General features: G+C 41.6%; 1 protein-coding gene across 1 annotated transcript in view; it reads right to left on the bottom strand.

The window, feature by feature from the left end:
• Positions 1 to 13,083, bottom strand: part of PARP8 (poly(ADP-ribose) polymerase family member 8) — a 332,674-nt gene extending 319,591 nt beyond the window's left edge. Inside the window, exons 1-2 of the mRNA XM_075589057.1 lie at positions 12,498 to 13,083; positions 11,689 to 11,743 (exon numbers count right to left, since the gene is read on the bottom strand). Of these exons, the coding sequence (XP_075445172.1) occupies positions 11,689 to 11,743; positions 12,498 to 12,588 (146 nt within the window). The 5' untranslated portion in view covers positions 12,589 to 13,083. The remainder of the gene's footprint in view (positions 1 to 11,688; positions 11,744 to 12,497) is intronic.
• Positions 13,084 to 15,711: the final 2,628 nt, after the last annotated feature.

Here is a 15,711-nt window from a genome sequence, read left to right as displayed (position 1 = left end):
TCGCACGGGAACCCCTACTGAAGTCAATGGGAGTTTTTGTGGGATAGTGCCCTGACTGGCACTATTACAGTCTAATGAAGAACCCCCAAAGCCGCCACAACAGCCATTCTTTTGTAAATACTGTATGAAACTGAGCAAAAAGGAAACCAACAAGATAAAGAACATATGCAGACATAATAATATGGTACTGGGAGCAACAAGAAGTGATCTAGCAGCACGTAATGGGGATTATTAGAGAGATCACCAAGTGAAAGAGTGAGGTATTATGTAATAAAAGTGAAAGAAGAGGTACAGGTCTTAGGGCGGGTCCATACTGCCACAGACCGCGTGGGCGCGATCACATTGCCTAAAGGCATTGATCGTGTCCATAGACAGCGCGGGCGACAGCAGCAGGGGGCTTGCGTTGCGCGAGAAATCAGTTGAAACTGAATTCATGGCGCGACAGCCAGGTCACGTGAGCGGTTCGCCCAATGAGGGCAAACCAGCTCCATGACGCCCCTAGGCACGCACCCCCACGGCGCATCTACCATGGCCTGAAAACGCATCCGCTTCACGTGGGTGACGTCACAGCCTTCGCATGCCTCCGCACTTTATGGACTTAGCAAGAAAACAGAAAATTAATGTACTGTAGAGTCTGAGGGGCATTTAAAGCGGAGACTAAATTTTGGTTACAGGTAAAAGCATATTCACCGTTAGTTGGAGATAAATGGAGATTATTTTAGTGCTCATTTTATAATTGTAAAATTCTATTACTAAAACGTCCATGTTTATATTTTACAATGTTTCTATTTTAAAAAGTACAGTCGGGGTGGCCAACAGGTCAGGTTTTCAGGATAACCCTGCTGCGGCACAGGTGACTAAATCAGTGGCTCAGTTGTTGACTGGCCAACTCCAGTCCTCAAGGGCCACCAACAGGTCAGGTTTTCAGAATATCCCGGCTTTGGCACAGGTGGCTCAATCAGTGGCTCAGGGATATCCTTCAAACTTGAGCTGTTGGTGGCCCTTGAGGACTGGAGTTGGCCACACCTGAAGTACATTATGCATGAAACCCTTAAAGGAGCAGGAACTAGCACGTGTTCATTTTTGCTTCAGGCCCCCGTGCTAACCCAAGCTACTTACTGGGCAAGGTGGCGCTGGGATTTCCAAGCATTTTAAATACCCCGCCTGATGGAAGCCAATAGGAAACTGTGACGGATGACAACACGGCTTCCTATTGGCCCACGTACCAAGGGAGATTTAAACCTCCATTTCCCACCTTGGATAGGATGTGCCTGGCGGCACCTTCCCAGTTACTTATCTCTGGAAGTTAGATGTCCCCAAAGCTGAAATGAATGCGGTTCAGCTCCAGAAACCTCCATGCTTCCTATGTATGTAAAATAAAAAGGGTGGACTGCTCCTTTAATTCGTGATTTGTGGAAATTCCCTTTTCGTTGTCTCATGAACTGGTCTTCGTTTCAAATGTTTTTATTTGCCTTACTCAATATATGCGGCTACATTGAAAAACCCCTGAGTTTACTGTAAAGGAATTACGGTGGGCTTTATGGAATGCATTACTGTTTGCTTGGAGTTCATGTCTGTCATATTTACACCAGAACAGCCATTTATAATTCACTTAAGCAGTCATGTCTCAGATTATTGAAGGAAGTATAAACACAATTTCAACAATAACATCCTAATTCTTCATTGTTTATTGTTTTTCCTGAGGCAATCTTAATGAGATATCGTACATCTAAGACTAAAAAATCTAAAATTCACAGTTAACAATAAATAGCATTAACATTAAAAATTAAACAAATGATCTATTATAGGCAAATGGAAATACTTACGTGCAGGTAAAAAAAAACTCTCAGGTGTCCACTAGAAATGTGCATTGCTCTAGTATTATAGCTAATAGATTATGGAATCAGAGATGAAGCAAAAATCATTCCTTTTGTCATCTGATTTTTTATATTAAATGATTGGAATATTTTTGTAATAACTTCAACACTAAAATAAAGGTCCAAGAATAAAGGTCCAAGCCTCGACCACTAACATTGGACACTTAATTGAAATATTCCAACCGAGATTTTATTTTGTTGAGAAGCCATCTTTAATGACCAGACACTAACATTTTACCCTAAACTCATCTACAAGTCTCATGATTTTTGCTTTCTTTGAAAAAGAATGAGTAATATAGACAGATGCAGCTGCCGGTCTTAAACCACTTGCCAAGGAAAATCTGTGACCATCTCGCAGTAACTCGTGAGATGGTGCACAGACGGCTATAATGGCCCATCAGATTAACACAGCCGGGGTCCCTGCGTTTGATTGGGACTCCAGCCGGTAGGATTCACACAGTGTGAGTCCCAAACACATGCAGGGCGCCCCCGCTGTGTTAATCGAATGGGCCATTTGTCTGGCTCCAGTAACCTTGCAGCATTGGATGGGTTTTAGTGCAGAATTCCCAAGGCAAGCGGTTTACAACCTGCAGTTGCAGCAGTATGGGGGGAAAAATGCCCCCGTTTATAGAGCTGACAATTAACGCATCTCTGTACACATAATTTTTCAGATACAAGTTCCTGCCCGGCTTACAATTTAATATAGGTGCCTTTGGCAGAGGGAGGTGACTTTTCTTCTAATTAACAGCATGCTTCAAATTCCAAACAGACTAACCATATCTGAGCAGGAAGCTCTTCACTGGTCCTGTTTACGCACCGCATGCAAACATGTAACTAAACAGCTATCTTTGTTACTTGGTTCCAAACTGCATAACCCAATCCAATTATGCATTTGTAATAAAAATAAATGAATAATGTTTTTTTTTATTAAGTGTTACAGTAAGCACTAATATGTAAAATAAATCTCCACAATTCAGCCTGCACCAATGGTAACTTACAGTATATAAACTATTTAAGACAGCAGGCTAAAAAATGAGTACTGGTATCGTGCAGGAAGTGGATGGGCTCTTAACAAATGTGAGGAAGTGGATGTGTGATTTTTTTCTTGTACTCAGTCTAGGGGAGGATTGTTCTATTTTTATTTCTTTACAAACAATACATTGGTAATATTTCATGCAAAGACCACTCAGTGTTATATCCCTCTGCATTGTATTACACCTGCTTATAATCAGCACAAATACTGTAGAGATATGTATGTGTTGCAGGCAGCTGAAGAGTTTTAAACCTTCAAATAACATCTACTGTAGTCAACTGCGGTACGTATTTAAACTTTTTACATTCAAAAGTGAAGCTTATGGAACACGTACACGGGTCCATTTAGGGTTCAACTCAACACTTTAACAGTTTATAGTTAAACATTTGATATATTCAAGGGTCTAAATCAGTGATCAGTTTTTTTTTACATTTAAACCAGAGTATATCATGGTACATGTCCCCCCATGTATGATGCCAACCATGCACGCAGCTCTTTACAACATTATAATAGGAGGTAAAGAATGTACATAACAAGCAATGGGAATAAGTCCAACACAAAATAGCTTACAATCTAAGTGTTATGTTGGAAGGCTTACAGACACATTAGGAGTAAACAGTGCATTATTAGAAGTGCAGACTGTCATAATAATATCATGAGATATTAAGGGCCTCATGCAGTCAAGTCCGATAGAAAAAAATCACCAGGGTTTTTAAATCGCCATTTTTGGCAGCGTTGCTATCACGGTATGCAGAAAGGCCAGAATACCAGTGATAGCAACATTTGAAAACATAGCGAGTAGCCGGTGACGAGATGGTCTGCCCTCTGATAAGGGCTCACCCGCCGAGCTGATTCTGTTACAGAGAGAGAGAGAGAGACGCCTCTCTCTCTCTGCGCAAATCTCGGCCGAAAGAAAAATATTTCAGAACTGCATTGATTTCAGGTCCAGGGACCCCTGCTTCCCTAGATACAGACCCGTTATGGGGCGCCGGTATCTCCTATGCATTGAAATGTCACGTGACACAGGAGATTTACAAGCATAGGAGATACCAGCACACTATAACGGGGCCTGTATTTCGGGAAGCAGGGTGTCCCCGGACCTGAAATCAAAGAAATTCTGCTCCGGAGACCCCCTGCTCATCAACACTAGAAAGAAAATTTAAATTAAAATATGTAGTAAAAACCAATACACAACCCACCCCCTGTGCCCCCACATAAAATCATTATTTATTTTTTTAGACACAGGATTAATACCACAGGCCAGCAGGGGTCCCCAGGAGGTCCCCCCGGGTGTACGTGGGCCCCACAGGGCACCCCGGGGGGTTCCCACAGGTGCCTGGGGCCCTCGGGTGGATCCAGGACAGGTAACAAAATTCTTCTTTAATCTGCCATCTTCTTTTTTCTTCATCTGTGATTATTTCTTGCTTTTCTTTATCTTCTGTCTTTATCTTCATCTGTTAATCCAATAACCCCATGTTAAAGCCACAATGTTGACCGGTCGGCTTCTTGAGCTCAAGTAAGACGTCACGGCCTTAAATATGGACTGTGACGTCACATTTGGGCGGCAAATGGTACACATGTCTTCTGATTGGCTGTGAAAACCATGTGCCCTTTTTTTTTTTAATGTGACGTCATGAAAGGGACTAAAGCCAGCCAATCAAAATGCCTGTGCTTCCTTTCCCTTTAACATGACATCACCAAATCCAACCTGGCTGCTGTCACATGGTATTTATTCAGATTGTGAGAACTATATCCCCAATCTGATTGGTTGTAGTAGACCATGTGACAGAGTAATTATTGGGAAGGGATCTGACGTCATCCAAAGGGAGTCACATGGTCTACTACAACCAATTAAATTGGGAATATAGTTCTCAAAATCTGATTGGCCTGTGTCTGAATCGCTGTAGGCTTTCTTGGCGATAAATTGGCGATAAAGCTGCTTATACAGATGCAGCAACGAGTATCCAAACACGCCTTTGAAAATCTGGGGCAATCTCCCAGTAATGCTGCAACATTTCTGCAAACAGACTAATGGCCCATCGGATTAACACAGCGGTAACCCCTAGGCAGCATGCTTGTGAGTAAATATTAGTGTTATTGACGGTAATGGTGAAGGGAACAATGGGACCTGGTTTGGGAGGGAATATGAGAAGTTCTATATTAGCCATGTTAATCTTCAGGTGGGATGGGCCATCTAGTGAAGGCCTAACAGATAACTGATAGACACTCAGTAATATTTTTACTAGACTGTGCGTGTAAGGTCAGGTGTAGATAAAATATAGTTGTGTATGATCGGCATAGAGATGATAGGTGAATACAAAGGAGTCAATGAGGTCACACAGCAAGAGTACTCATATGTAGTACTCATATAGTGAACAGTGAACTCATATAGAGAGAAGAGTAACGGGCCCAATACTGAATCTTGAGATACACCTACAGAGAGTTCCATAGAGGTTGAGGAGGAGTTGGCATAAGAGACACTGAAGAAATGGTGAGAGATGTGAGGAAACCCAGGAGAGGGCAGTGTCACGCATAGCAAGAGAGTGAAGAATGTGTAGAAGAGGATGTCAACAGTATAAAAAGCAGAGGAGAGGTAAAAAAACAATCAGAATGTAGTACCTAGATTGTAGATGGTAGTACTAAACTTCAGATTTAGGCAAAATGGAGGTGATTAGCTAGTTTGGTGAGTGCATGTTCTGTAGAGGGGAGTTAAGAAACTGAAGTATACGTGAAAAAGCTTTAATCTAATTTCTCCTCTAGAGTTTCAAAAACAGAGGAGTGTTTTTTAGCATTGTTAATGGATCTGTCCACAAATCTTTTATTTCTAAATGAAAAAAATAAATAAAAAAAAAGCCCTGCATTTAAAACCATCTCTTGGCTAGATTTACTAAAGGCCACAAGCACTTTTGCATGTCAGCTTGAACGACAAGTACCAGCATGAAAATACTTGCATCCTTAGTAAATCGAGACGTGTGTTTCATAAAGAAACATAAAAAAAAAAATAATAAAGTAAAGTGAAATTCAACCTTAATATATATTGCACAATTACATTTGTAAAAGCATCAGACTGAGCTACAGTGGTGTGAAAAAGAAAGCACACCCTCTTCGAATTCTATGGTTTTACATATCAGGACATAATAAAAATCATCTGTTCCTTAGCAGGTCTTAAAATTAGTTAAATACAACCTCAGATGAACAACAACACATGACATATTACACCTTGTCATGATTTATTTAACAAAAATAAAGCCAAAATGGAGAAGCCATGTGTGAAAAACCAAGTACACCTTATGATTCAATAGCTTGTAGAACCACCTTTAGCAGCAATAACTTGAAGTAATCGTTTTCTGTATAACCTTATCAGTCTCTCACATCGTTGTGGAGGAATGTTGGCCCACTCTTCTTCCACTCTTCTTTACAACGTTGCTTCAGTTCATTGAGGTTTGTGGGAATTTGTTTTTGCACAGCTCTCTTAAGGTCCAGCCACAGCATTTCAATCGGGTTGAGGTCTGAACTTTGACTGGGCCATTGCAACACCTAGATTATTTTCTTTTTCGGCAATTCTGTTGTAGATTTGCTGGTGTGCTTGGGATCATTATCCTGTTGCATGACCCAATTTCGGCCAAGCTTTAGCTGTCGGACAAATGGCCTCACATTTGACTCTAGAATACTTTGGTATACAGAGGCGTTCATGGTTGACTTAATGACTGCAAGGTTCCCAGGTCCTGTGGCTGCACAACATGCCCAAATCATCACCCCTCCACCACCGTGCTTGACAGTTGGTATGAGGTGTTTGTGCTGATATGCTGTGTTTGGTTTTCGCCAAACGTGGCGCTGTGCATTATGACCAAACATCTCCACTTTGGTCTCATCTGTCCAAAGGACATTGTTCCAGAAGTCTTGTGGTTTGTTCAGGTGCAACTTTGCAAACCTAAGCCGTGCTACAATGTTCTTTTTAGAGAAGAGGCTTTCTCCTGGCAACCCTTCCAAACAAACCATACTTGTTCAGTCTTTTTTCTAATTGTACTGTCATGTACTTTAACATTTAACATGCTAACTGAGGCCTGTAGAGTCTGAGATGTACTGTAACTCTTGGTTTTTTTTGCAATTTCTCTGAGCCTTGCACGGTCTGACCTTGGGAATTTGCTGGGACGTCCACTCCTGGGAAGATTGGCAACTGTCTTGAATGTTTTCCACTTTTGAATAATCTTTCTCACTGTAGAATGATGGACTTTAAATTGTTTGGAAATGGCCTTATGACCATTCCCAGATTGATGCGCAGCAACAATTGCTTCTCTAAGATCATTTCTGATGTCTTTCCTCCTTGGCATTGTGTTAACACACACCTGAATGCTCCAGACCAGCAAACTGCTAAAACTTCGGCTTTTATAGAGGTGGTCACACTTGCTGATGATCAATTAATCAAGGGCATTTGATTAGCAGCACTTGTCTGCTACTTAGCATCTTAATTCCCATGGAAGCAGTAAGGGTGTACTTAGTTTTTCACACATAGCTTCTCCATTTTGGCTTTATTTTTGTTAAATAAATCATGACAGTGTAATATGTCATGTGCTGTTGTTGTTCATATGAGGTTGTATTTACCTAATTTTAAGACCTGCTAAGGAACAGATGATTTTTATTATGTCCTGATATGTAAAACCATAGAATTCAAAGAGGGTGTACTTTCTTTTTCACACAACTGTATATCCTATACTCCTTAATAACACACTGAAAACAGTACACTGGGTCACTGAGTTCACTATAATTGGCAAGCAGGGAGATTTTCAAAATCTAAGATTCTAAAAATTATATTATTAACAAATGTGTGTGCGCTATACAAAACATTGAGACAGACAGACAGCCAGACAGACAGATAGATAGATCTAACTTTTAAAATTGTGTTTGAAAGCAGTGAAAATACAGGTCAATAAAACATTATTTAGAAAATGAAATGTAATTGGCACATCATACATAAAGACTATTCGTCTATTAAAAAAAACAAAAAACAGAAAAAGTCTCCAAAATCTATGTTCCAATGAGCCACTCCGATATAAAGAATAGTGTATTGTATACTGTCAGCTGTCAGTCATTGTTTATTTAATTAGGTTGCGATTCAAGCCCATATACACAAGGAATTAAGTGTAGGGAGTTTACGCTGGTAGGATTGTATGCCTTCATCTTATATTAAATTACATATCACAACACAAAAGTGAAACCAAGAACAACTATGAAAAAAAATGAATTGGGCTATGAAAACAACACTGGTTCTTGGAAAATGTTTTACCACAAACAATAAAGGGGGATATTTTATTTTTATACTTCTCTTACATTTATCTGTATAGCAGTCATACTACAGTACTTCCTAAAAACATAACAAACCCATAAACAAAGAGAATCATAACAATGCCCAAATGCCACTGCATGAATGCTGGAAGACTAAAGAATACAACTAAGAACTTTCTCTTTTCCAATATTGCTCTGCTATTAATACACCTAATAACTAGTATATTATATAGCAGTTCACAGTAATAGTATATAGACCCCATCATATTTGTAGTTCAATAATAGAAATGTGACATTTTACATATATACAACTAATTTGGCTGATTGTTGTGATTAACTCAGGCATTTTGTCCACAGCAGTATTAAGGATCCCTTCCTGGCAATGAATTACTTGTCTATGGCACTGGAGATATAAGTCAAAAGAAAAAGGCAAATCTTTAAAACCCTACAGTTACAGTATCTGTACATTCAGCTGTCAATATCAATAAGAAATCCCAAGGTTAAGAAACGTAAGGGGCTGTTAATCCTTTTCACCTCGAGTAACAATGTTCAGGCTCCATCTAAAATCATTAAAATCACTGAGAGATTATCGATGTGTTGCACTTCTTCAAGTTTATACAAATTGTAGATACAAAGGTTCTGGGCAGGTAATTGTGCTCATTACAGGGCTACCTGAAACCATTTACCAGATTGTATAAAATATTCTGTGCTGGCGAGTTGCCAAGACCAAGGGATCCATCTGGGGAAATCTGTTTTTCCTTCCTTAATTATTGGGTTGGACTGGTTCTATTCAATGTATGATAAATGGATGCATATTTTTATTTACAATACCTAGGCCCAGATCCACAAAAGTCCGTTAACTCAGCGCTAATAACTGGACGTTATCAAAATGAATAGCGGACATTATTTTTCCTGAGATTAGTGCATAATAATAGTGTGCAAAAACAACAGCCGTTGTCTATCTCATTAGCATAGGCTTAATGTTATGTTATCTTAAAATAACATTGCTTGCGTTACTCCCATCAAGTCCCTGAATTATAGGGTGAGGGGAAGTGGGTCCTAATTTTACAATGTCCCAAGTGACATAAACACCTCCCCCAAACACACCTTTACGTGGAGAAACACCTGTGCACAAAAAGGACCACACCGTAGATACTCGGGAAATACGCTGATGTTAATAATTTGTATACACTACATATCCAAATGAACATATTAGCACATATTTCAGGTATCTCAGGGGGTTTCCTTTTTGTGCACAGGTATCTCTCCATGTGTTGTATAAAGGTGTGTTTGTTGAGGTATATAAGTTCTTTGGGACTCCAGTAAATTAGGGGGACGAGGGGGAAAGCTCCATCCCTCCCCCACCACCCAGCAAAATGCATATTCCAGGGTCTAGATCGGAGTAACGCTACCTTTAAGTATGTGAGAGGGATCTTCTCTTTTGCATACCATTGGCACTACTATTATTAATGTTAATTTGTAACGCGCCAACATATTCCGCAGCTCGGTACTGTGGGGGTACAGAGTAATACAAATTGCATAAACAGTATTACAGACAAATAAGGCAAGCGCAAACAGATACAAAAGGCAATGAAGGCCCTGCTTATGCGAGTTTACAATCTAGTTGCATTATATTTAATGTATGCCCTTTCCAGCCAAAAACTGCACCTAATGCTACATTAGTGAGGTTAATGTCCCATTAAGTCAATCACGGACCTCTGTGAGACTAAGTACTCATCACTCGATTCTCACAACACACTTTGTTTAGTCTAATTGGCATCTCTATATTTGATTATATTGCTCAACTCTAAAAATAAATGTGTCTTATTTTTAGTCATTATTATCTTCCTTGCAAATAAAAACATAAAAAAAAAAAACACACAAAAAAGCTTGCACAGTGATCCGGAATGAAATTATTTCGACATACACATTACATACACATCAACAGCTAATTTAGTAACAATTTTATCATTGTAAAGAGTGTACCATTAAATGAATGACAATGTTATGTATTCCTTATATTTGGCAACATTCACAATGTATCGTCTTGTCTAAACTCTACTGGAAATATCAATGTGATGATCATTAATAGCAAAATAATGCACACTGCTTGCTAGGTCAGCCAATAATGTCATTGCGTAAGTACACTAGCACTAATTGATGTGGCTTAAAATTACTAAAGAAAATGTATGGTAGAGTGTAAGATTTGTTGTATTGTACGTTATGATACCTTTTCAAATATTATAGTGCACAGACATTTTGAAACCTCACAGTCCAAGTGTATAACATACACAATTCTACTGCAAGATTAATGTGCTATACAGAAACTGATTCTGAATGTAGAGGTGGATTTTAGTTCTTACACCAGATGCAGCTCTATCTTATATGGAAGGGCAGTGAACTCATAACCAATTTTTACCTAGTTTTCCTAGTTACCTTCCTCAAGTCCCACTCTGGAACTCTAGTTCACATGAACTAGCACCGAGCATAGAGATACCTTTATTCAAGTAATATGTAAAATTATTAGCTTATATAATATTGCACACTAAAGTATAATATTTCAATCTTTTTGGATTATTAAAGGGTGATGTTGAGTGCCAGCTTGCTCTTGTCATATGTGATAAGGATCAAACAACTTTCCGGGATCTTTACAAGCGAGATATCAAATAACTGACTCCAGATCAGCTATGTGATACAGTGCTGGGCCAGTCTTTCTCTGACCTCTATTAGGCCAGCAACAGGGAATTTGAAACCAGGGCTGGATGATTATCACACAGTTTATGTGGAATTATCTGGCAGGTATAAATTAATATAAATTACAGATGATGCTTCAAAGAAGTCCTTCATGTTTGAACACAATGTGTTGTACCATTATGTTCACCATGCCAGTACCTCTGCCCCAGGACCGGTTTGGAAAATCGTTTTGCCCAGTGCAAACTGTGAGTACGGGGTCTCTTACGCTCCCTGGAGCTCTCTACCTGTGGGGCGGTTGCGGCGGCGCTGCTGGAGGGGACCCACCTGATGGATCCTGACATAAAAGCTGGGCCTCACCAGAAGTCGGGCCCCGCTTCCATGATCACCACCTGAGTGGACTCCCTCCGTCACCACCGCTGCAGCCACTCCACAGGTGGCATCCCGGGAGGACAGCGTGAGGCAGTCACAAAGCTGGTCAAGAGTCTGCCCCTTTTACCATGCCATGATGCCAGGCACAGCTGTCTTCTTCTATTGGCCAATTAGATGTGACAACCCTGTGCTCAAGACTTCTTCTCACTGACGCCACACTTTTAAGGAGAAGCAAGTTGCACACTGCTTTATACAAACAACTCTTCTTTATACCATGCCTTTTTATTGCTGGAGTGGTTAAACATAATTAGCTTAACATGTCACTGTTGCTTTTTGCTTGTACTGTACAATGCAACTTGAGAAGAGCTGCTGCTGCCATGGCAACACAGCCAAATGCAAAACATGAAGCCAATACAGTAACTCAGGGAGTACCTTTTGGAGCCCCCAACGAAGGTAAAGGTAAAGGTGGAGTCCGAGTATCTGAAATCTGGGAGAGAGAGAGAGAGAAACGTGTAAATGTAGGCATGGTCTCATTGTGATGTGCCTAGTTTCTACAGCCAGCCCTGTGTTCAATGTGCTCATGATGCACCCTCCCCTAGCGATGAGGTAAGCAAGCGATGGACAGGGCTCAGGATGCAGGAAACCCCCGTTTCAACAAGTGCACTGATGCTATGGCAACGGGAGGGCTCTCACCTGTCAGTGTGCAACAGCAGAGCACTATTCTTATTAAATAATGCAATCATATAGATATTTAAAAAAAACGCATAACACGGAAAACAATTTCACTCCCTCATGATTTTCTATTTAAGATCACTGCAATGAATAAGCAAACGCCACAATGATGGTGTGTGTATGTGTGTGTGTGTGTCATTTGTGAAACATTTCATCACCATCAACATCATAATAAGGTGTAGATCAAGATCATCTCCTCTGTGTTAACATGGATTATTATACATAACAGCTGCATTAAAATAGTAACTCAGGGCTTACAGCTTTCATAAAAAAAAAATAAAGCATATTGATTCTACCCCTTGTTTAAAAAATAAATGCATTTAGATGTGTGGGGAATGTGTTTCTTTACCGTGATCACGAATGATAACCTGGCTAAAAAGGGGAGAAGAAAACACGGAGGGATGGAGCAGCCATAGAGATCATGTCATGATTGCAGGCGCTGCTATGAGACCCCCCCCCCCCATAATAACCCCCCTCCCCCATAATATAACCCTGAGATAACACCTCACCTGTAAACAGGCAGTCCTTCTCCGCCTTGCACTTCTGAATGACAATGTCGATATCCTTCTGAATCCTCTCTTGTCTTGAACACATCCCCATGAAATAAATCCCTGGGAAAGCAGCTTTAATTCCCCCCCAGTTTAATATTTAATTTAAAAAAAAGATCTCTGTCCATGTCAGTATAATCACACAGGGGGAAGGGGGGGTGGTTGTTGCAAGACGTTGCTGTGGGTAAATGAGGAGGTCGCTTAGCCCTGGTGCTGCTGCTGCTGCTGTCGCTGCTGTCGTTTTATTGCAATTTCCTTTGCCCACAATAGACTGAGTTGATGAAAGCCTCCCCCGCAGGCAAACGCTTGTCAGTAGCAGTGCAAGAGAGAGAGTGAATAATAACAATAATCACTAGCTCGCAGTAAGAGGGCGAGAGAGAGAGAGGAACAGACACGGAAAGAGAGGTAGAAAGGCAGCAGCAGGAAGAAGAGAGGGGGGGGAGAGCAGCGACCTGACGCTGAGGCTGCAGCTACTGTACGTAGAGCCGCAGACTCCTGAGCAAACTGGAGCTCAGCAAGTACACACACAGTCACAGAGACATAGGCAAGATTTATTATCACACAGGCACAGCCTCTCTCTGAGTCACACCCACAATGTGGGACAGGCAGAGGGACATGATATGTGTGGGAATATGGTGTTACACACTGACTCATACACAGCCAGCAGTATACACAGCCAGGCTAGCTTGCAGGCAGGGGATATAATAAAAATCTGTGTGTCAATAAAGAAAAAAAGGTACTACTTAAAAGCAGTTTTGTAACATGTTTGTTATATAATCTCTGATTAACTGAGTCGAAGGCCCAGATCCACTAAAAGCTGTGATATTATCTAAACCAGGTAAGGAGATGATTTCCCATGACTTAATATCCACAAAGGTAATGATATGCAAAAATAACATGACGTTACTAATCACACAAGTGTTAGGGAAATGTCATGTTGTTTCAATCAGTGGCCGATTTCCCATTAGGTCTGATAGGCCAAGGCCTAGGGCGGCAAAATTTCATTTTTCCCCCCATAGACAGAGAATGTTTGGCCACGACCAAAATGTCGCTGGTGTTCCGCCTCCGGGACATATCGCCGCAGCGCAGCTCGTTGCTGCAGAAGCCAGGTCTGCCGTGCCGTGACTGACCGTTCTGACAAGCCATCTTGGATAATCGCTTGTGTAATGGTGTTACCCCCTCCCCCATTTCCTCCCAATCGCAGATCGGGGCCATTTCTGGGTGTTTGTGGTGCATACCTGCTGGTAACAGGAGGGCTGAGTCATCCGCAGTAACTTTGGGACTTCAGGAACATTTTTCTAGGGTCCATACCCCATGATATACTTAGCAGTGCAGCGTCTCCATCTGCCGTAGGCTCCAGGGATATGGAGGTAGAATCGTAACTCTCCCTCCAGTTAGATCACACACCAGGCAGGAGATATATTGCAAAACAGGAACGGGTTTATTACTACGCTTAGTGCAGTAAGGTACAGGTACTCAGCAGTCACCTGCCGGATCACAGTCTTGTATAAGAGCTCTCAGGAATCACCGTAGATATTCCCTGGACCGTCACTACGGGCATAGGGGACCCGCAGCCGTCCTAGCTCTTCCCCACCTCCCTTGCAGAGGCAGAGATATAGTCACTCTACTCCTCCCCGGAGGGAAGAGCACATGGGAAGGCCCCAATCTCAGGTTCCCAGTCGTGACCTGCCTTCCTCATGGGGAAGGAACAAACACTAACTTTAGGGCGGTCCTGCCCTTAAGTACAGCCAGAGGGCAGGCATCCCGTTGGCCCAGCCACAGCAGGATATGCCACCCCCTGCTGTCACTCAAGCGCGGCACCAAGGATGAAGGGGAAAACGCCATGATAATTACTGGCAGACCTGTGAATACCAGGGTTTACTGCCAGCCCATAGGGTAGATTTAGTAACCAGGGGGTACCCTGTTACACTTGTTTAAATGTCCTGCGCTGGACATTTAAAAATGATGCCTCGGAGCTTCAGGTCTAAGCCGTGTAGCAGTCCGGCGCAGGACATTTAAACGTGCACTTATCAGACCTGGCTTGTCGGAGCGGGCAGAGGGTAGACATTGCTGTGAAATGTCCCAGCAGCGTTTGGCCACGACCAGATGTCCTAGACCATATACAGAGGCCCTGCTGTCTTCTCCACTGATTGTCGGGGGAGAGCGTGTGGCCTCTGTAAAGTTCTTAACAACGTCGTATTGCGTTGTCATTGAAACGTGTTGCAATGTGACATCACAATGGATTTTGACACCGCGACGCTGAAGAAGGAGGGCGGCACGAAGGAGGAGGAGGCCCAAAAGTAAATGCCTATGGGCGGCCACTGATTTCAATAAAATGCAATTGTAGCACCCCTCCCACCCCCCCAGTGAGATTTATCCGCTACCTGGTGTTGTGTGGTGCTTACCTGTAGGCTCTCAGGAGCTCTGAGCATCCGCCGGTGGTATTGGGGATCAAGAGGTCTGGCTTTTGGGGTTTCATCTTCTATCTCTTTGGTGCAGCGCCTCCATCCTTCAGGGGCCTATCACAGATTGGAGTAGTCCCTGTAGGAAACTCTCATCTTCCCCCTGAATAACTAATACTCAAGCAGGCTAAAACAACGATGTCTTTATTTGGTTTTACAGCATATATAGTCTCCTAGTCCCTGGAGCAAGCCAGGGGTTATATGGCTGCACTATGTTATCTTAAAATAACATCATGTTACTCCTATCTCTACACTGATAAAAAAAATACTATTAAAAAAAGAGGGTATATACCTAAAGGGGGTATAGAAATCTTCCAAAAATAGGGCACGCTTTGGTACGTGTAAATATAACAATCATTTGAATCATAGTAGACAGTGGACGTACAAAGTTAAAAACACTGTCTACTATGAATTAAATGATTGGGGGTACAAGGGCTACACATACATACAATAATACCCTGTTAGCATTAACCAAATGTTAACTGAGGTTAATGGCATGTAAAGTGCCCTAAGTTAGCGTAGTAAATATCCCCTAATCCTATGGTGGAAATCTGTGGATATGAGTTCAATAGTAAACAGTTTGTGAACCAGATCTGTGTGAATTATTGTCTCAAACAGCTGAGAACATCATAGTAGCGCCCAACATGAAAAATCCTGGTGATTATTACTTATGTGTTTCTCAAATCTTAGATAATAGCAAGATATCTGCTTAC

This window comes from Ascaphus truei, chromosome 1, assembly GCF_040206685.1.
Source record: "Ascaphus truei isolate aAscTru1 chromosome 1, aAscTru1.hap1, whole genome shotgun sequence".
Taxonomy (NCBI): Eukaryota; Metazoa; Chordata; class Amphibia; order Anura; family Ascaphidae; genus Ascaphus; species Ascaphus truei.
Note: the sequence above shows the minus strand (reverse complement) of the source record. Positions and strands in the feature narration are given on the sequence as shown.